The sequence below is a fragment of the Sciurus vulgaris genome, assembly GCF_902686455.1.
Source record: "Sciurus vulgaris genome assembly, chromosome: 7".
NCBI classification, from domain to species: Eukaryota; Metazoa; Chordata; class Mammalia; order Rodentia; family Sciuridae; genus Sciurus; species Sciurus vulgaris.
This window is the reverse complement of record NC_136467.1, coordinates 115,975,259-115,996,071: the sequence shown is the minus strand read 5'-3', so window position 1 is coordinate 115,996,071 and position 20,813 is coordinate 115,975,259. Positions and strand designations below refer to the sequence as shown.

The window sequence follows — 20,813 nt, the reverse complement described above, 5'->3', positions numbered from 1 at the left end:
CCCTCCTGACATCTCTGTGGGGCAGGTACACTATTATTATCCCCATTTTACAGAGGAGGAAAATGAGGCAGAGGGTTAGTAGCACAGCAAATAGTGATGGGCCTAGACTGAGAGCCCAGGGAGTTCAACTCGAGTCCAATGTTTGAACCCCCTGCAAACGTAGAATTACTAAATGCTTGCAGGACACACCCATGACAAATACCCACGGGCTTTGTGAGTTTCCAGTGTCACTGGCAGGCACGCCTGGGCTCTACACTATTGCTAAGTGTTGACAGCTGTGGTTAGCGTGTGTGTAGAGATAAGTGTTGTGCTGGTGTGGTGGTGCACGCCTGTAGTCCCAGCAACTCAGGAAGTTGAGGCAAGAGGATCGCAAGTTCAAGGCCAGCCTCAGCAACTTAGCCAGACCCCGAATGTCTCAAAAATATACACATATTAAAAATAAATAAAAGGGGAGGAGTTTGGGGGAGTAGCTCAGTGATAAAATGCTCCTGGGTTCAACCCCCAATGCCAAAAGGAAAAAAAAAAAAAAAAAAGCATGCTGTATGTGCCGGGGCTTAGACACCACACGGGCACGCGTGCACACACATAGGATGAATGTGTGCGTGTGCACCCAGTGTGTGATTCTGCAGGGGTTTGCAGGAGGGCACAGCACGCTCCTTTGTGTGGCTGTGTCATTCTGCCTCAGCAACAGTGAGGGATGGGGCTGCGGCTTCAGCGGTGGAGAGTGAGCTCAGCATGCTCAAGGCTTTGGGTTTGACCCCCAGCATCAAACACACACACACAAAAATGAGTTGAGGGCTGGGGATAGAGCTCAGTGGTAGAGCCCTTGTCTACCATAGGTGAAGCACTGAGTTCCATCCCAGCTCTGCAAAAAAAAGCCTGAAGAGACGGCCTGACCATATCCGTGCCACCAGGCTTCCTTCTCTGCAACACACTGCGTGCTTTGTGTGCTTGGAGGGGGAACATACATGACCTGAGCATGCCCTACACGAATGCACACATTGCATGTATGTGTGAACATCATGCAAGTGAATATTTGCACAGCAGGTTTATATGTGTCTCTGGGTACACAGAGGATATATGTGATGTGTGTGTAATAAGTGTGAGCACATGTGTGCGCATGTTGATACAGTGAGCAGCATATATATGCAGGCAAATGGAAGAGGAAGTGTGGGGGTGGGAAAATTGCAAAGTAAAACAGATCTGAATTCCAGTTCTGCCCCTGTCACTACCCAGCTGTGTGGTCTAGGACAAGTTGCCTGGCTTCTGCATCATAAAATGAGAGTAATAATATTACCTGTCTGGGAAGACCCCCAGGATTAGAGCCTGCAGATATGAAACACGGTGGGCCCTGGATGAATGTGGACAATGTGAGAATGTATTCGTAAGTACCCATATGGAGCTGCGGGAGCAGGGGACTGGGCTGCATGTGCCCTATACGTGGGTCTGTGCATGCCCTCTGTGCACACGGGGGTGCCAGGGCGGTGGAGGTGAATTATGTATGGGGTGAGGGGTGCGCAGTGGTGTCACTGGGTATGTGTGACTATGTGTGTCGTCCATTGTGTGGGGTGAGGGGCTGGGCCCAGACCCTCTCTAGGTGGGGCTGGAGTTGCGCCTGGCTGGCCCAGGGGGTATCTCTGGCTGTCAGCCCCGTGGTGGGTGGGGGGCGCCCCACCGGCGGTGATTGAGCCCCCGCTCTCCCACCAGGCCTGCCAAAATACAGCGAGACAGGGTGTAATTACCGGCACTTACCGCGGCCATTACCCCCCTCGCCGCTGCGCGTGACACACGACCCATCAGCTCGGCGTTTGCGCCATTAAGGGGCCTCATTAGCATCCCGGCTCAGAAGCAAAATTACCCTCACTGCTCATTTCAAGATGTCATCAATTTTAATTTAGGGCCCAAAGATAGTACAATGGGAAGGCCCTCCCCGGGCCGCCGCACACGGAGAGGGCTGGGGGAGGGGCGCTGGGAGCCGGCTGGGGGCACAGGGCGGAGAGGGCCCGAGGCAGGAGCCGGGAGGTGGGGACGAGCGATGAGCCATCGAGGGGAGGAGAGGAAAGGTCCCTCTCCCCCACAAGAAAGGACTCCAGGCTGGATCCTCCACTGGCACCCCCTGGAGGGCACAAGGGGGCCTGACCCTCCCCCGGAGAGAGCCATGAGGAGGCTGGGGTGTCAGGGGCCACAGGCATCAGGGAAGTGCAGTGCTTGGCTCTTCCCTTTGGTCATTGCTGTGATTCCCACAACCACCTTGGTAGGTGAATATTGCAATCCCCATTACAGATGGGGAAACTGAGGCCTGGGGCAGCTCCGCCACACAGCAAGCCAAGGAGAGCCCACCTGTAAGTGCAGGTCTGTTTGGCTTTGCTGCTCCCTGCCTTCCTGGACTCAACCTGTGACCTGTGGAATAGCCTCCCCTTCAACAAGCCAGAGCCTGCGGGTCAGCAGGGGTGGCCACCCACCCTGTCTCCCCTGCCACCAGTCCCAGCATGACTCTCATCTGCAGCAGGGTCTGTCCCTCCTCCATCAGGCCTTCACACAATCTGTGTCCCATGCCTGGAACACCCCTCCCCTGCCCTCCATGCTGCTCTCCTCCTCAGCCTGGACCCTCAGGACTCAGCTTGATGTCACCTCTGCCCCTTTCTCTAAACCCACCCTGACTCATTGCCTTAGGTTTGTATACCTGTGTCCCCCATGCCCACTCCAGCTCTTGAAGACCTAGACTAGCCCTTATCCATTCAAGAATTCCCAGAAGCCAGCACTGGGCCAGCTCTAAGTGGGTGCTTGACCTTGTCAGGTGCTATGCCACTCCAGCCCACCAGTGTTTATGCCCCCAGGTTGAGTGAGTACTTGTCTGGGCACAGAGAAACGGCAGGGAGCGGTGCCTCCCATCTCTCCCTCCATTGTTTGGGTGAGCCGCTGAGGTTCTAGGAGAGCTCAGGAAGGGCTGTTTCAGGTTCTTGATGACAAGAGCAGGTATGCCACAAGTGTTTGTTGAATGAATGTATGACTGAGCCCAGGAGCAAATGAACCAGTGATGGAAAGCACCTCTCCCCCGCCTTGTTCAGGTCCCTGCAGTGACAGAAATCTAGACTAGTTCCTCCCTGGGCCTGTAGCCACTTGACGCGTCAGTACTGGTGCGGTGAAGCAGAGCCTGGGCACGCTCTACGCCCTGAAATTACCTTTCTGAGAGGGTGAACCCTCAAAGGAGCCCCTTAGACCTCTGGCTGGTGAGGGAGTGTTTGGAAAGCCCGATTGGAGAGAAGTATGTGGGGTTCCTCCTATCTTCTCAGTATTTCCACGTGGCTCTGCCAGTCTGTCCTAATTCACAGTGGAGCCAAGAAAGACCCTGAAGCCTGTGGGCCTTAGATTCTCCAAGTGCAAAGAAGAAGGTCATGTCCCTTGTGTTCTTCAGACCACCATGATGAGAGGTTTGGTGACCTGGCCACAGGAGGAGGGCCAGGCCTGGGACTGGGGGCGCACGAGCTGAGGGGAAGGGCCACTGCCAATCACTGTGCTGTCACCCCAGCCAGAGCCTCCTGCCCCATGGCCCCTCCAGCAACCTGTCCACTGCCAGGGTGAGAAGAGAAAGGAGGGCCCCCAGCCCAGAGCCCTGAGACAGGGTCCTCTCCGGCAGCAAGCGCTGCTCCCTGGACTCACAGAAGACAGATCGCTCCCTTAATCACTCTGGAAAAGAACCCCAAGCCGATATAATATTATAATTAATTAATTCACTAAAAAGGTATTAAATTTCTCTCCCCCCTGTGGATATTATCTGAATTCATTGACCTTTAGAAAAATCACCCTCTAATTGTAACCAGGTCCAAAAGCATTTGCAGCCCGTCCCTTTTACATTAATAATATCTTCCCGGACTCGGCTCTGGCTGCTTAAATATTGTATAAATTCCACTGCCCCCCTCGGAAAAGAGAGAGCAAAGAAAAAAGATGAGGCTGGAAGAGACTGAGAGGGGGATGGGGCTGGACCCTGGGAGCTGGGGGCCCTGGGAGGTGGGGACAGGAGGGCATCAAAGGGTTCTCTCTAGCTGCCCTAGCTGACCAGGCGGGGGACTTGGAGGGGTGGAAGAGGGGAATAGGCTTTGAGTTGGGGCAGGGAGAATGGGTTGAGAGGGAGAAGGAGTGTTGAACTTGGAGCTAGTTTTTAGGAGGCTGTGTGTGCACATGGAGAGAAGATCCATAGTATGTATTAGCCTCATCCAAGTTAATGGCCCCAAATAATAAAGCGACAATCTCTGATTTAAAAGAATCATGTGTGCAGAATTCCAAGCAGGACATTCTGAGCTTCTGCTCTTTTTTCCCAGGCTGCCCTCCAGCTGGCAGGGCACATGCAGACATTCAGAACTGCCTAATGTAGACGAGGTAGGTACTAAGGAAGAGAGTGCTGGTGTGGACAGACAGGCAGACACAGGACCTGGAGGTGAGGACAGTGGGGCCATTCTCCCCACCTTTGGGAAGTGTACTGCATTGGGGCCCCAGGAGCTCCAAGGGAGCTACAGCAGCTTGTCCTTTCCTACCTAGCTTGGATCCCTTCCCCAGACACAACATTACACTTCAGTTTGTTCTGGGGGCGGGGAGGGGGGTTACTTCCTCACTGAAAGGAAGGGGGAGAGGGCCGAACAGGCCACCCTGCCTTCACAGCCCATTTCCCCTGTCTGCATTTTAAAAATAAATGCCCCCTTTGTGGATCCCACACCTGCAAAGGTGTGATCGGCTGTAAAGAGCAAGGATGAGGCCTGCATTCCCCTTATTTAATCGGGGACATTCAAGACCACCAGCCAAAGCCAACTGCCTGACTCCATTCCAGTCACAGGTAAAGGTTGCACAGGCCGGTCTCAAATACACATTCTGGTGGCTGGTTGAAATGATCTGGGCTATCCTTAACCAAAGTGACAGGAAGATGGGACCCCCAGGCAGAGTGGAAACCACCCAAGCAGACAGCTTGGAACATTCAGTTTGTCTGAGACTCCTCGGCCCTGGCAGGCAAGAGGCCTGGTCCTGGCTCAGAGCGCCCTCTTGTGGAAAGAACCCCACCAACTCCCTGGATGCTGTCCAATGGGCTGTTTAGACCCACCTCTCCAGGTCAGGGTGGTGGACAAGAGGCAGGAGCCCAGGGGCCAGGAGGCCAGCAGGTAAGTGGAGAAGGGGGATAGGGTGTTTTTGAGGAGCTCTGTGAGGAAGCAGGGGAATAGGTCTCCACTCCAATGAACGAACCCCTAGAGGGAAGGAGAAGACCAAGCAGGGCAGGGTGAGATTTCTCAATCACCCAAAGGACCAGCCCTGAGACTCCCCAGACCTGTAACCCTTCCAGTGCCAAGGAAGCCAAGCCTGTGTCTTCAGGTATACCCCAGCTGGAGCCCAGGGCTTGCCCCGTGGGTTCAGAGTGGGGCTCCCAGGGCACAGGCCGGTTCAGGCAGTGGGGTGGGACCTGGAACCAGGAGGTGCCAATGCCCAGACTGGCACAGACTCCACAAGGTCATCCATGGCTCCATCTGACCTTGAGATTAATCTGGCAGCTTCCACCAGCTCAGCCGCCCTACTGCCCAGACCGCTAGGCCTCCTTTCCCTCTCTCCCCTAGCACGTTAATTGCTCCAGCGTTGATCTGATCTCCCATTCCACAAGGAGGAAATTGCCCTCTTAGCCATTTTCATCGTGGAATTTTTTTTTTTTTTTAATTAGGCCTCTTCGGCCCGTTTGGTCTCTGCCTGAAGAGACTGGAAAGTGGGAAGGCGCTGGGCGAAGCTTGAGAAGACCCACTCTTCTCTCCTCCCAACACACCTTGGACCCCTCACTGCCCCAGGCTCATTTCCTCAGCCTGCATGAGTTCTCAACATCCCAAATCTCCAAAGCAATGCCTTGGGGAACCACTGCATGGTGAGAGGACTGTGGGGATTTGCAGACGCCTCATCGCCAGGCAGTGCCAGAGCAGAGTGGAAGCAGAACCGTATCACTGACTCACACCCAGTATCCTGTGCTCCCAAAATAGCTCACACAGGTCCCTTTCTCTAAACCCATAGAAGGACACAGCTCACAGAAGCCTGTCCTTAGAGACACTAAGTCAGAGAGAAGAGGGGCCTTGTCCCCAGACATCCTGTTAGGAGTCTAAAGCTGGGTCTCTCACCGCCCAAGGAGGGGGAGAAGCTGGTGAGGCCTCACTAGACCAGGGAAGGCAGTCCAGGGCCGAGGTGCCCCCAGGAAGCAGCTGAGGATGGTAGACAAGGCGGTCAGACAAGGTGGCTCCTGGCTCTCAGGCCACAGCTGGAGGTGTGGGACAGCGTGGCTGCAGTGCCACCTCGTGGCCTTAAGACACAGTGCCCCCATCAGCACCCAAACCCAGTAAGTTAGCTTGCTTCTCTGGGTTCACTGTGGAGCAGGGCCAAGGCGCTGGGAGAATCCAGGTCGCCTCCTCCTCTCAGTACCCTTTCCTGGCTCCCTTTCTTGTCAGCCATAGGCCACGCCAAAGAGATAGGACAAGCAGGTACAAAGCACAGTGTTTACTAAAGGCACAAAGTGGGAGGTCCGGAGGGGAGCTGCTCTTCCAGCAGGGACCCGGTGCTCCACCCTGAGCCCAGCCCCCTCTTCTGGCCACCCCACCCTCATACCACCCTGGGGAGAGTTGTTAGCACCAAAGGGGGGTGGATGCCCCACCTGTGGGGGGCAGTACCAGGCTGGGGGATGGGCTTGTTGCCACTCAAGTCCCAGAAAGGCAGGCCTGGGCACCCCGGCCAGTTCCTTCCACAGAGGAGTTTCCTGAACCCCTGCTCAACATGTCCTCCATTGGAGGGGGCGCTCAGCCTCAGAAGACAGGACCTCCCCTGCCAGGCTCTCTTCTTGCCTCTAGTCCCCCCTGTCCCCTCTGTTCCCCCATGATCGCACCCCCAGGAGCCTATTCCCATCCAGCCCAGAGCTGGGCTGCCTCTGGGGGGGGCACTGAGACAGTGGGGGCTTTTCCCGACCCCACAGGCTGCCAGGCTGGCACTATGTCCAAACAGGGGCCAACAGGGAGGAGTGAGGCAGGGCAGGTGGCTACTTCACACACGAGAGCAGCCTGAGGGTGGGAGGGAGGAAGCCCTGCCCTCCCAGCCCCCAGGCCTGCCCCTGTCCCCTGGCACAGGGGCAGCCGGCGTCACAGCACGTCGCCCTCCTCCATGCTGAAGCTGCTCCGGCGGCTGCTGGCCTTGGAGGCCTCGGGGGACATGGTGGAGAAGAGGGGGTCAGAGGCCAGCGGCAGCAGGGAGTCGTCCAGGAGCATGAGGTCCAGATCCTTCTTGGACAGGTTGGGGAATGGGGAGCCATGTTCTGGCCCCAGGGGATCAGAGTAGCCTGTGGGCCCCTCGTCACTCCCGCCCCCAAAGCCCAGGCTGTGGCTGAAGTCCAGGTGATGGAATGGGGATGGCGGCTGGGCAGGTGGGGGCAGCGGGGCCTGGGGGGGCAGAGCTGGTAGCGCCTCGGGGTCGGGGACCTCTGCCCCCAGCATGAGCGCCTCCCCTGGGCCCTCCTCGCTGGGCAGCTCCTGCTTCACCACCTGCTGGGCCAACTCGGCCATGTTCACGCCCGATGGAGAGGTGGTGGGGAGGCCGTGGACTCGGGCCTGCATCTCCAGCTCCTGCAGGGTTGGGGCACAGACAGAAGGCTGGGGCACACACCCTGGTACCAGTGCCAGACCGCTCCTCCCTGCACCCCCGCCACGGGACGTCTCAGCTGGAGGAAAGCAGAGTGCGGCTCTGGAGTCTAGACCAAACTACAAGTCGTAACTCATTAGTGGGTTGTGAAACCACCATGGTGAGTCTTGACCAGCTCTCTTTCCATTTTTTAAATTGAAATAGACTTGTCTAAACTAGACCGGAATAGAAATTATCAGAATGCACTGCATCTATTAAGAATGAGTTTTCTTTCATGAATGTCAATTTTTCACTGAGTGCATCTGTGTGTGCTGGATTTTAATGTAGACTATATTACCCACTGTGAGACACAGAAGCTGCAGCCAGATCCTCCCTTGTACATTCAGAGGACCAGTCTCAGGTCCAAAGGGGACACGAGAACCTCCACAGTCAGGACAGGGCTGGAACTCAAGGTTCCAGCAGCTGGGTCCCTGTCCAGCCCTGTTCCTTATTCCCCTGTGGTGCTTCCTAGCTCCTCCACCAAATGCTTTCACCCCTCTACCTTCCAGGCTCCTGGTGGGTGTGCACCTTCCCATCCCCTCAGGTTAGGTGTGGAGGGTACTTGGCCAAGCACACGTGAGCAGAAATGACACGCTGGTACTTAAGAGGGACCCGTGGCTTTAAGAGCCCGCTCTAAATGCCCCTAACCCCCAACCTGGGCCCCAGAATGAGGGGCTCACAGAGCAGAGCCTGCAGTTGGTATTTGTTGCTTCGAGGTACAGGGGTCTGTTTGTCACCACAGCATAATGACCTGACTCATAATGGCTTCCTTCCTCAGAGGCATCATTCCGCTGTCTCCAATTTCAGGAGTGTAAGCCCTGCCCCAGGGTCAGGGAGCCCATCGGGGACAGGGGTCAGAGCTGCCCAGATGTCCACGTTCAGGGCCAGACCTGGATGCGGAGCCAGAGCTGCTTGTTGGTCATCTCCAGGCGCCGAGAGTGGTTCTCCAGCTCCCTGGACTTCTGCAGGTCCTTCTGCATCCTCCGGATGTAGTCCACCGAGGCCTTGAGGATGGTGCCCTTGTTCCAGCGCACGTCCCTGCAGCGTGGGGCGAGCCGTCAGAGGGGCAGCCATGTGCTTGCCCTGAGCTGGTTTCAGACCCTGTCAGATCCAGCCTGGACCACCAACCCACACCTGGCCATCCCCTGTGTGTGGAGGAGGCTGCACAGAAGGGCCCTCCCAGGTGACTTCTGTTACCGTGGCTCACTTCACTAATCCCAAGGAACCAAGGAATCTCGAGCAGCCTCCTTGCCAAACTCTTCCATTCCTCTTGCCAAAACCAAGCCTGCCTTGGCCCTCACTACTCCCACCGTCCGCACCTTTCTCCTTTCCCCAGTCCAGTGCCCTCAAGAGAACTCTGCAACTAGATACCTCCTCCAGGAAGCCTCCCTCCTTCCCAGCCTCACTTCCTCAGAGACGCATCTGTCTTGAGCTTTCCTAACTTGAGAGAGGAAGGAACCTTCTTTTCTCAAACAGACGAGGAGCTCCTAGGAAGCAGTCTCTCCCATCACTCCCCCTGGGAACCTTGTGGGGTGGGGGCAGACGATACCTCTTGGCTGCCACCTGCCCCCAGACCTCTTCCCTCCCCCAAGAAATCTGCTCACAGGTCATTGGCCTTGGGGATCAGCATTCCCAGCTCCTTGATGCGGTCATTGATGTTGAACCTCCGTCTCCGCTCAACTACAGTAGCAGATTTGCAGAGGAAGCCATTAGAAAGATGGATAGGGAACCTCCCAGGGAGGGGCACCCAGGAGCAACCTGCGGCTTAGGGGTAGCCTTCTAGGAAGTAAGGGGTGACCAACACCTCTACAGGTAGAGGGGGTCAGGGCCCAGAGCAGACACAATTAAGGGGTGCCATGAGGAAGAGCCAGCCTGCCGACTCTAGCACAGCAAGCTGTGTGGAGTTAGCTCTCCCCGACCCCCTGGGTGGCCCCAGGCTCCAGACCTAGAGGACACAATCTAATCAACTGGGGATTTCATGACATCCCTTTCCAGGAGCCATCTCCCTCCCTCTCCTAAAAAAGGAGGTGGAAGGAAGGTAATCAGGACCACGCCCACCATGGAGTCCCCACAATGGAGGGCGGAGAGCGGGAGAGGTGGCCTGGGAGGCGGGCTAGAGTGTGTAGGTCAGGCGAGAGGGGTGGACAGGGCAGGCAGGACTTACTTAGGTTGTGATTGTCTTTCTTCTGCCGCTCCTTGGCCAGGGCCCGGCTCTCAGCATCTGGAAGCCAGGGGAGGAGAGTGTTGCTGGGAGGGAGGAGAAAAGAAGGGAGGCGCTGTGGCCGCCGGGGGCTCAAGGAGGGAGGGTGACAGTACCTGTGAGCTCTCGCTTTTGGGTCAGGTCCGCAGGGCAGGAGCTGCTGGTGACACCCACCAGGGAGGGTGTGACCTGGGGGTCGCTGCTGTACACGTTCAGGTGGCTGCTGGAGAGGGGCAGCTGTGGGAAGGGCAGAGGGGGGCTCAGGGAGCAGCCCTTCTCTGTGGGGAGTCCCCTTCAGGGCCATGGTCCCAGGAGCAGCTGTTCCCAGGGACATCAGGGACATCAGAGTTCACCACGGGCCCCTTCTCCAGCAATTCAGCCTGGATGTCTGCAGAGTCCCAGCTGAGCAGGGGCCCCCGAGCAGCCCCTTGCCAGTGGCTGAGCAGTGATAGGATTAGGCAGGACACTATGGAAGCCCTAGGGAGGGGCATAATCAATTCTGAGTTTCTGGACGGTTTCCCGGAGGGTGTGGAGCTCAATTGAGTCCTGAGCAGAGGGGTGAGGAAGAGAAGGTGCTACAGGCAGGGGGTGGCACCAGTCAGTGAGCTGAGGACAGCCGTTCCCAAGAGCTCAAGGTCAAAGAGTTGGGTGTGATGGGCAGGGGCAGGCGATGCAGCTGGTCCTGGTTGCCTGTTTGACTTGCAAAGTCCCTGGGATTCTGGAATGGGCAACCAGTGAAGGCTTAAGCAGGGGTCTGACAGGGACAGAGTGAGTTCTGGGGCGATCTCCCAGTTCCTGCCTCAGGAGTACAGAGCAAAACACAGGCCAGACACTCTACCATGCACGCAGCACCTACTGAAGGGAACAGACCATTGCACCTCTCCTCAGCCACCTCCCCCCTCAGCCCTACTGCTAGCTGCAGGTTTAGACCCAACTGGTCCTGGCCAGCTCCTGCTAAGCCACTCAGCAACGTCACCAAGCAGTAGGGATCCTGGACTGACTCCTTGATTCCCCACTGCAGGAACTGGGAACTCTCCCTCCGAGGTGTAGACTCTGGGCAAGAACAGGCTCAGGCCCAAGGAGCAGGTCTACCCAGCTAAGGTTCAGGATCTCAAAAAGAGTGGCTGGGCTCCCACAGTGCCACCCACTCAGCCTAAACGCTTGTCCCTCTTGGGCAGAATCTGCCCTTGAAATTTATTGCCTTATCTGATCTTCCCGCAGTCCTTGCTTGGACGGCCTCACTCCCATTTTGCAGTTGAGAAAATGGGCTCAGGATGGTTGAGGAACTTCCTAACATCATGGCAGAGCCAGGCCTCTGGATTCCAAGCCCAGCTACTTCCCACCGGCCTCCTCAGCCCTGCCTGGGACATCCAGAGTGTGGTCACACTTCCAGATGCTGTCAGAGAGGTTGTCTGGTTGGGGACAAGGCAAGCCCCAGAGTGAGGGACATGGGTCTGTGTTCTCTGGGCCCTGGGCTTGGTAGAGGAGTGGAGCCCCAGAGTGCAAAAGGAGCTCATCAACTCCGGGACCTGTGTGAACACACTGACTTCCTTCTTCCTCAAGTTCCCAAGAAGCCTCCAGAAACTGTCCCAGCCTCCTTGCTCCCTTCTGAAGCCCCATGATACACCCAAGCTGAGGTACATTTTTCTTGATTCAAAATTCTGCTTGCCCCTGGTCACATTCTTTGAGGGAGATAAGTCTCATCTCTACCAAGATGCCAGCTCTACCTTGGCGAGCTCTCTGCAGACTAAGTCTCCATGTGTCCTGTATGCCACCCTCCCCAGTGCATACAACCCGCCCCACCCAGCCCAAGAATACCGTGTTGGGCATCTGCATTTCAGGATTGATGTAGCCCAGCACATTGTCCAGACGCATAATGTTGTCAATGACGTCATCAAACTGGAAAATAAGAAAAGTCAATCTGAGGAGGGCCCATCTGCAGAAGGACAGAGGGAAAGGGCACTGGGACTGAGCCGACTCAGAAGGATCTTGGAGCCACCTCATCCAGTTATCTAGAAGAGGAGGAAACAGGCCTAGAGAAAGGATGAGCTGTCCAGGTCCCACAACAAACCCCAAGGCCAGGAAGGATTCTTCCCTAGCAGCTCACCAGCCCAGGGAGACTGTTTTCTTTGTGTGTGTGGAGACTGGGAATCCCAGTACCAAAATCCCAGCTCTGCCACCGAGTACATCCCTAGACCTCTCTTTGTTTTTTATTTTGAGTCAGGGTCTTGCTAAGTTGCTGAGATAGCCTTGAACTTGCAATCCCGCTGCCTCAGGGTCCTGAGTCGCTGGACTACAGGCGTGCGCCACCTCGCCCGGCGAGATTCTTGATATACCTTCTACCTGGGCTCTGCAGGGCTGCTGGGCTTTCCTGGACGTACCTTATGTTTTTCCATAGCAGAGTTTTCAAAAGTAAGAATGGTACTTTCCCCTCAGACTGGAGCGCCCCAAGAGCAGAGCCGTGTCTCCTCAGACCAGGGCTCCGAGGAGACACCCTGCTTCTGCCATGGGACCAGGATTCCCCAGAGCACAGGCTCGGCACTGGCTCTGCCAGCACTGTGGCCGCTGGCCAGCCCTCACTCACCTCCTTCTCAGGGTTGGAGCTGATGTGCAGCATGGCCATGGGACTGTTGGGCGCACTGTTGCTGGCTGAGGTGGACAGCACATGTCCGGCCCGTACTCCGGGGGAGGCGGCTGGCGGGGGCTTCGGGGAGCCCTGAGCAGGGCTGATGTGGGCGGCAAACTTGTTCCCATAGGTCTCCGACAGGTACTCCCGCACCTTCTGGTGCTGCGACTGTTGCAGGTGGTAGGAGGTGGGATTCTCCAGGTAGGACTGCACCTGGGAGAGGGAGAGGGAGAGGCCACGGTTCCCATGGAGGCTGGGACCAGGGGTGGGGGGCGGGGGCAGCCAGAGCAGGGCGTACCTTCAGCACCTCCCCGGGCACAGGTGGCGGCGACTGGAAGTGGACAGGGGTGTTGATGGCTGGGGTTGGAGGCCCCCCCAGCTGTTGCTGCTGCTGCTGCTGCTGCATGTAATGCATGACAGCCTGCTGCTGCATGCGCTCCCGCTGCTCCTCCTGCTGTGCCTGCTCCCGCATGAGCTGCATGCGCAGCCCGATGCGCGATGCCATGGTGGCCGTGGGCACCGGCTCCCTGCAGATGAGGGGAGACAGGCCTATGACGCACTCGTCTTCCTCATAGCCCTGGGGCTCAGAGCGGGGCCAGTGCCAGTGCCAGTGGGATTGTTCCCATGGTACAGGAGAAGAAACTGAGTCCAGAGAGGGGAAGGGATTTGTCCAAGGTCCCTGAGCAAGCTGGCCAGCGAGCTGGGACATGAAGCCGAGTTTCCTGGTTGCTAGACTAGAACCGAAGTTGCTCTCTTCTTCATTTGTTGCAGCTGGTTGGCCCCCAAACTTGGAGTCCACCTTGACTCCTCTTTCGCTGGTCTGTGTCCCGATCCCATAAGATCTGGCCTCAGCCACTTCCTCATCCGTCAACACCTCTGCTCCCCCCACCCTGGGCCACGCCTCCCCTGAGTGGCTTCCTGATGTCAACGCCCTCCTTCTGTCCTTCCCCACCATACTCTGCTCACAACTCAGCCATTACGCGGCTCTTGTTAAAACCGAAGTCAGCTCCTTCCTTGTCTCCTGCTCAGCGCTCTCCATGGCTCCTACTTTGTTCACAGTAAAAGCTGAAGTCCTTACCATGGCCTGAAAGGCCATCTATGATCTGCCGCCACTGCATATTCCCTGTGGATGTCACCTCCCCCGCTTCTCCCATCTGCTCTGGCCACACCTCCAGCCTCTGCAATCCTCAAACACCCCAGGCATGTTCCCACCTCAGGGCCTTTGCACTTGCTGTTCCCTCTGCCTGTAATGCTCTTTCCTCAGATACCGTAATGGTTCACTCCTTTACCTCCTCCAAGGCTCAAACATCACCTTCCAGTGATGCTCCATGACCACTGTATTAAAACTGCAACCTCCCTACCCCCAGCTACCCCCACACTCCCCATGGCCCTTCCCTCTTATTTTTTCTCTGTATCAGTTATCGCCATCTTAAATCCTATGCATTTTTGCTTAGTTATTTCATTCATTGTCTGTCCCTTACTTACTAGGAATGTGAACTCCCCCAAGGGCAGGCATTCAGTCTGTTTTGTTTACTGCTGTACCTTCAGCCTCTAGCCTGGAGCCTAGGACTCAGTAGCTGCTAAATCAATGGATATTACATATGAACCAGCCACTAGAGACGCAAATGTAGTCTCTGAGCTCACAGAGTGTGCAAAATCCCACTAGGAAAGGGACACTTTAGGGCATCAGCTGCTGTGAGGCCCGGAGAACACTTCTCTGCCCTCACGCACATCAGCCCTGATCTACTGTGGGGCAGATGTGACAGGCCCCCAAGCAGAGTCTGGAAGGCAGGAGGATGGGACAGAATGAACCCTGCAGCTGGGCCCTCTCTGTCCCTAGCTCACCTAGTAACCCGAGGCAAGTCGCTTCCTCTCACTGAGCCTTCATCTCCCTGTGCACAAAATGAAAAGTTGGACGTAGGACCCAGTGATTTTTCTTTCCTTTTTTTTTTTTTTTTTTTTTTTAAAACCAGGGATTGAACCCAGGGATGCTTAATCACTGCCCCACATCCCCAGTCCTTTTTTGTATTTTATTTAGAGACAGGGTCTCACTAAGTTGCTGAGGCTGGCCTTGAACTTGAGATCCTCCTGCCTCAGCCTCCCAAGCCCCTGGGATTACAGGCATGGGCCACCATGCCCAGTGATTTATTTGATTTTTTTAAATTAATTTCTGTGTGTGCATGTGTGTATGTTACTGGGATACATCCCCAGCCCTTTTTATTTTGAGACAAGGTCTCATCCAAGTTGGCCTGAAAACTTGTGATCCTCCTACCTTAGCCTCCCAAGTAGTTGGGATGACAGGTGTGAACTACCATGCCAGGTGGACCCAGCTGCCCTGGGCTGAGACTTTCTGGGAGGTGCAAAGCCCTTGAGGGCACCCCAGACTCCAGGAAGGTACTGGGAGAGGCTGGAGGGTCTTCATCTTGGGGATTCTGCCAGAGGCAGAATGACTTTGTGGTTGAGCAAGGGCTTTCAATTAGGGCAGATGCAGGCTCGAGTCCCAGTTCTGTCACTTCTTTGCTGTGTGACCCTGGACAAGTCAATCTCTCTGAGTCTCAGTTTCCTCATTTGTAAACAGTTTCTAATTCAGAAGACTTGGGAGAGTATTAAATGAAAACAATGTGTCAGTGCAAGACACCTGCCAGGCTGAACCCGTGAGATACAGATCAGCACAAGACTGGCAGGGTGCACTGTGCTCTGTAGACCGAAGGACAGAGCTGCCTCCCAAGCTCCTAAGAATGAGCCAACCTCAGGGAGAGACAAAGGAAAGCAGCAACACAGATATTGTACCAAGTCAGCGTCAGCAGAAAGTACTGGCAAATATCCAGTGAAAATCACTGGATCATGGAAATAATAGTGATTAGGGTTCTTATGAGCATTTACTATAGACTGGGTCAGGTTCTGAGCATGCGCACCTCAGAGGCCCTGTGAGATAGAGGAGAGGCGGAGGCACAGGCGGGAATGGGTCTTGCAGAAGGGACAGTGCTGGGACCCAGTACCAGGCAATGTGGCTCTGGGTCCATGCTGGGGAGGGAGGGTCTCCATAGAGGGCGGGGAGGAAGCTTGTCCCTGGTTACACAGCTGGTTGACCAGAGCCAGGAATGGAACCCAAGCCACCTGACTCCCAACCAGAACTCCCTCCACCACCACGGGCGGCTTCCCAACCCCATAAGTCTGAAAGCACAGTGTCCAGCACCTCACCCTCCTTCCTTCTCTTCCCTTTAGGCCATTAATCAACGAAGAGGCCTCCTCAGCCCCGGGTCTGTGCCCAGCTCCGAGCAGGGCAGCCCCTGGAGGAGGAAGGAGGCCTCTCCACCTCCCCATCCTGAGGCAGCCACACAGCTGCAGCCTCCTCTGGGGCTCACCCCCCTTCCCTGCACTCCTACAGAGGGGTGTCCCTGTCCTCACATCCCCATGCCCACCATGCACACTAGCCCTACAGACCTGCAGCTCTGACCCCAGCCCATTCGGCTCCCTGCAGCTGCACTGGGCTACACTGGGCTGCCCCTCCCAGGACAATCTGACTTCAGTTGGCCTTGGGGGTGGGGGCACCGGGCCTGGCCGTGCCAGCCGACTCAGGGAGAGCCGGGGGAGAACGAGATCCTTGTTTCCCTGACAAAGAGCTGGGTGCCTGGCCCTGCCCGGCGGGAGCTGACTTGCGGTGAGAACTCTGCTGGGCCCTGCTCAGTCTCCCTGGCTGGGCTGACCTCAGTTACCTCGTCTGTAAAATGGACACATGAATCCCTGACCCCTCTCCTCCCCCACCTGCCAGGGATCTGTGTGACCCTCCTGGGGGAGAATGGGAGAGAACAGTGAGGAGAGTCTGCACACCAGTAGACAAAGCTTTCCCCTGCTCTGCCTGCCTCTTTGACAAGGCCGTCACATCCCTCTGAGCGTGCAGAGTTCCAGTCTTCTTTCCTATCCTGGTTCCCAGCCTGGGGTTGCTGCGGCTGTGGTCTGGTTGGGAGGGGTCTGGGATGCAGGCAGGGACTTGAGAGGCTTCTAGAGCATATGGGTAGTCCAGGAGATACCCTGGCATGCTAACCCCCTACCCTCTGCCGGCTCGCTCACTCTCCAACCCTGGGGGGCCACTCACTGCCTTCCCTAACACCCAGCAAAGCCAGGACAAGGGACAGAGAAGTCAGTGTGCTCCTGGGCCCCTCCCTCCAGCTGGTTCTCCAGGCCTGGTGAGGGTCCACATGCACATGTTCAGGACACCAGAGCCTGGTGGATCTACCACACTCAGACCAAGGATAGAACCTTCTCTTCTGCCCCCGCCCCAGGTAACACTTCTTCCCAAAGGGACGTCTGTTGCCTCAGAGAATTCCCGCCCTTCCCAGTGGCCTGGCCACCCCCACGGGCGCCCTCAAGACCCACCAGTTGTTTCCTGCTGCTGCTCACCCAGGACCTCTCTGCCTCAGCCGGTGCTCAGTTCCAGCTTAGCCACGAGTGGCCCACAGACGGCCTGCACTGACCCGGTGACCCTGGAAAATGACTGAACCTCTCTGGGCCTTACCTTCCTCATCTCTGTAAGCGGGGCCAAGAAAAGCACCTGCCTCCTGGGGCCACTATGAGGATTCAAGGAGACACAGTGTGTGGAACTGGTCCCAGAGGCCCTCGGGCATTGGATAATTGGAGGGGGATCCTGGTCTTCTCTGGTGGGTGCCAGAGCTGGTTTCATCCAGTCTGTGAGTGGGCTTCCCCATCAGCCATTTAAACCTCAGTATGAACAACCGGGTCAGAATCTTTCCTAAGATATGTGGGCAGGATGGGGGTGAGGGCATGGGGAGAAGTTACTGGACCCCATGAAGGAAAGGCAAGGAGAAAGAAGACCCCAAAGAGGAACATCACAGCCATCCAAAGAAGAGAGCAAAGTGTTAGTATGAATGGAAAAAACAGACTGTAGTATAAAACAGTGTGAGCCCAGTTAGGCAGAAAATGGTTATATGCGTAGAAAAGACTAGAAGGATCTTCATACTGGGAGCGACATGCTTACTGAATGCTTGCCATGGGCTGGAGCTATCCATGTGCTTTTCAAACATTAACTCATTTATTCTCCACAACAATCCAGTGAGGACAGTTCCCCCACTGTCTCCATTTTTTCAGGGAAGAAATTGAAGTGCAGAGAGGTGAAGGGACCTGCCCAAAGTTGTCCAGCAGGTGAATAGCAGCATGGAGAGGTGATCAAGGCAGCCTGGCTCAGAGCCCCATCCTTTAGTTAATATTCTGGGCTCCCCCAGCACCCTAAACTGTTGAGGAGGGCAACAAAAAGGGTGGCCAATGGGAATAGGTTTATACAGTTTCTCTTTCCACATGTGAAGCTCTTGACTTCCGACGTGCACAGGTGTGGCTCTGGTGAGTCTTAATGAAGGGGGAAGGAGGCAGGACAGCTTCTGGGGGTCTGCGTGGGGTCCAACCTGCTACCAATCATCTCAAAGGAGAAGGGGTACCCCCAGCTCACCCTGTCTGGCCCAAGTCCTACTCTGCTCAGTGCAAGGATTGTTCGGGCCAGCCGGGGAAGCTGGAGGAGCCAGCAGAGACCGGGATCAGGGTTAGCACCCCCCTGCCAGCTGGGGCTGCAAGGCAGGGACACAGGGCCCAGCTGGGTTTTCATTGCAGCCCCAGACATAAACCTTCTGAGGGGCACAGTCTTCATGCAGTGTCACTCAAACCGCTTTTAGCTGAGTCACGTCCCCCGATCGCTTGTGGGGCCTGAACTATTGGGGGATTTTTCTGCTTTCCACGTGATCCTTTAAAAATTGGAGCAGGAAGCTGAAGCACATAGACCCAGACCCCGTGATCTGCTGAATCCAGTCTTACTTATATGCCCGCCAGAAAAGCACCCATGTGTTCACCAAAGGACATCTGCTAGAATGTTCCCAGCAGCACCATGGATAGGAGCCCAAACTAGAATCCACCCCAATAGCCATTAAAGAAAAATGAATAAAGAAGTGTGGCACAGTGACACAACAGAATGCTGCTGGGCAAGGAGAGCAAACAAATATTGTCACACACGACACCAACGGCTCTCACAGACACCGTGTTGCAATAGAAGCCAGACACAAAAATGCGTACAGCACGATCTGCACATATAAGGTTCAAAAACAGCCAAAATGCATCTACTGTGTTAGAAGTCAGGATCCTCACGTAGCCTTGGGGAGTGGCTGCGAGGAAGGACCTGGGCGGGTGGGGGACTCGGAATGTTCTGCAATTTGTTGCAGGTGTTGGTGTCTTGTTTGAGATCTTTAGCCAGCAGCTCACTTACAATTTGTTTCATTTTTAAAAATCATCTTAGAGTGAAGGCAGACCTTACATAGCTTCGCAAATTACTTTCACTCCTACCACCCACAAATATGATCAGGACTTTACAATGCCCTCCAACAGATGGCTAGTATGTACCTCTCTCCGGTACAATGTCTTTGAATAAAGCACTTTGGCAATATGTATTTGTATTTGCTCACTGGAGAGAGTGATCCCTCCCACAAAACACTTTCATGCAAACAGATGCACTTCATGTTATATAGAGAAAAAAAATTTTAAATCCCAACGTCCCAGCAAAAGGATAGTAAAATAAGTTAGTGGGTCCCCCCAATGGTGCTGTGCTTACAATAAACACCATGAGAATATGTCAAGTGACAAATAGTAGCATGCAAAATTTTATACAAAATCCACTCATCACTATAAAAATGAGTAGAAGAAACTCTTGGGAGAAAATACACAAAATGATCCCTGACTTCTTTGGATGATGCAGTTAGGAGGGGGGTGTGTGCGTGTTTCAATCTTTGGGGACGGTGTTCTTTTCTATAATGAATGCAGTGTCTTTTTTTCTAACAGTTCACGCTAATGGAGTTCTCACGTGCCAGTTGTGAGGGAACTACCATATTTGATATTCACAGTCCTTTGCAATATGAGCTGACTGTCCCCACTTCACTGATGAGGAAACACAAGTGCAAAGGCTATTGCTCCAGGTCCCAGAGCTGATGCATAGAGGGGCTGGTCCTGCTGTCTGGCTCCCCGCCCTAACCCTGAGCTAGGAGTTTGGCTTCCATCCCGCGCTTGGGCGGAAGGTTGCACACTTTGTTTTAGGGATTCCCTCTGAAGAAGTCCCCAGCCACCAGAAGGTTTCGGCAGCTGATCTCTTCCATTCAGCCCTGGGCCAGCAGGTGTGCAAGATGATGGAACTGTCTGGAACCCTCAAACAGAGAAGAGAAAACTACCCCTCCTCAAAGGGCAGAGATAATTTCCTGTGTTCCCAGAAAAGCACGTCTGGCGGCTGACGGAAGAAACAAAGCCTGCGAGCCCAGTGGCAGGCGCCTGTTAGGTTCTGTGCCTCCGTGGTCGGAAGAGGTTTCCCGCTAATGAATCTGTTCCAAACTTCCCATCGTGCAGGAGTTGCCAGTCCGTTCCAGGTGAATACATGGACCACCAAGGGAGGCCTCCTGAATAGTGCCCAGGTGGGCAGGACCCTGTGACCTCCTGGGAGCCTCTCAGCCTTGGGAAGGGATGAGGGGGAAGGATTCCAGGTTCAGGGTTGGTTCTGTTTTTCTCTGAGCTCCCTCTGGCAGAGGAGGTGGCAGAGGAAGGCCACTCCAAATCCCATGGGGCCCCATGGGGTCTGGGGGACATTGGCTTGGCCCCAGTCTCAATGGAGCTGGGGTGGAGAGGTCTCCTACAACTCCCAGGGGCCCTCAGTCCTGCCCATAAGATTCCATGGGAAGGGCAGAGGACTTGGGACCAAAGCGCTTGGGTTCAAGTGCAGGCCTTGAACCTCAATGTCTGGCATGGCCTCCGTCTCCCCATCAGTCCACAGAGCTTGACAGCTGGGTCCGCCTCTCCCACAGGCTGCTGCACCCTACAGGGGGATGCTGGGTGTGGGACCCTCTGCAAGGGTGAAAGTGTGGGCAGAGCCACATGTCTTCTGTGTGGCCCCTGTTCACTGTCACTCCATCCAGGCCCACTGGGAATGTCCCTGCACAAGCCCCCTCTTTCTGCTCCTTTTAATCCTTTTGGAAGAGACTCCATTCATCCACCCGTGTCTATCCACACACCCATCTGAGGGCCCCAGGCAGGTGCAGCGTGGTCTCTACCCATCCTCACTGGACAGGGGCAGAAAGGCCTCTCCTGAAGCCGTGGGTTTTTACAGACCGTGCAGCAGTGGACCTGGGAAAATGAGAAGAACTATATTCAGCTCTTTGGATTCTAAAGGGATGCCAAGTCGGCAGGCTACTTAGCCCAGTGCCTAGCACATTGGAGACACTTAATAATACAAGTTGTTATATTATCTGGTCCAGTGGCTCCCTAGAGGTTACG

At 55.4% G+C, this 20,813-nt stretch overlaps 1 protein-coding gene across 2 annotated transcripts in view; it reads right to left on the bottom strand.

Annotated features, from left to right (window-relative positions):
- Positions 1–6,495: 6,495 nt before the first annotated feature.
- The window catches only part of TFEB (transcription factor EB), a 43,033-nt gene continuing 28,715 nt past the window's right edge, over positions 6,496–20,813 (bottom strand). Inside the window, exons 1-9 of one of the 2 annotated variants that reach the window (XM_079148437.1) lie at positions 15,142–15,231; positions 12,802–13,030; positions 12,462–12,716; positions 11,696–11,776; positions 9,994–10,114; positions 9,842–9,898; positions 9,282–9,357; positions 8,568–8,715; positions 6,496–7,622 (exon numbers count right to left, since the gene is read on the bottom strand). In XM_079148437.1, the coding sequence (XP_079004563.1) occupies positions 7,143–7,622; positions 8,568–8,715; positions 9,282–9,357; positions 9,842–9,898; positions 9,994–10,114; positions 11,696–11,776; positions 12,462–12,716; positions 12,802–13,008 (1,425 nt within the window). In that variant the 5' untranslated portion in view covers positions 13,009–13,030; positions 15,142–15,231 and the 3' untranslated portion in view covers positions 6,496–7,142. Of the gene's footprint in view, positions 7,623–8,567; positions 8,716–9,281; positions 9,358–9,841; positions 9,899–9,993; positions 10,115–11,695; positions 11,777–12,461; positions 12,717–12,801; positions 13,031–15,141; positions 15,232–20,813 lie in introns of those variants that run through there. The other variant, XM_079148438.1, reaches the window with a different exon arrangement.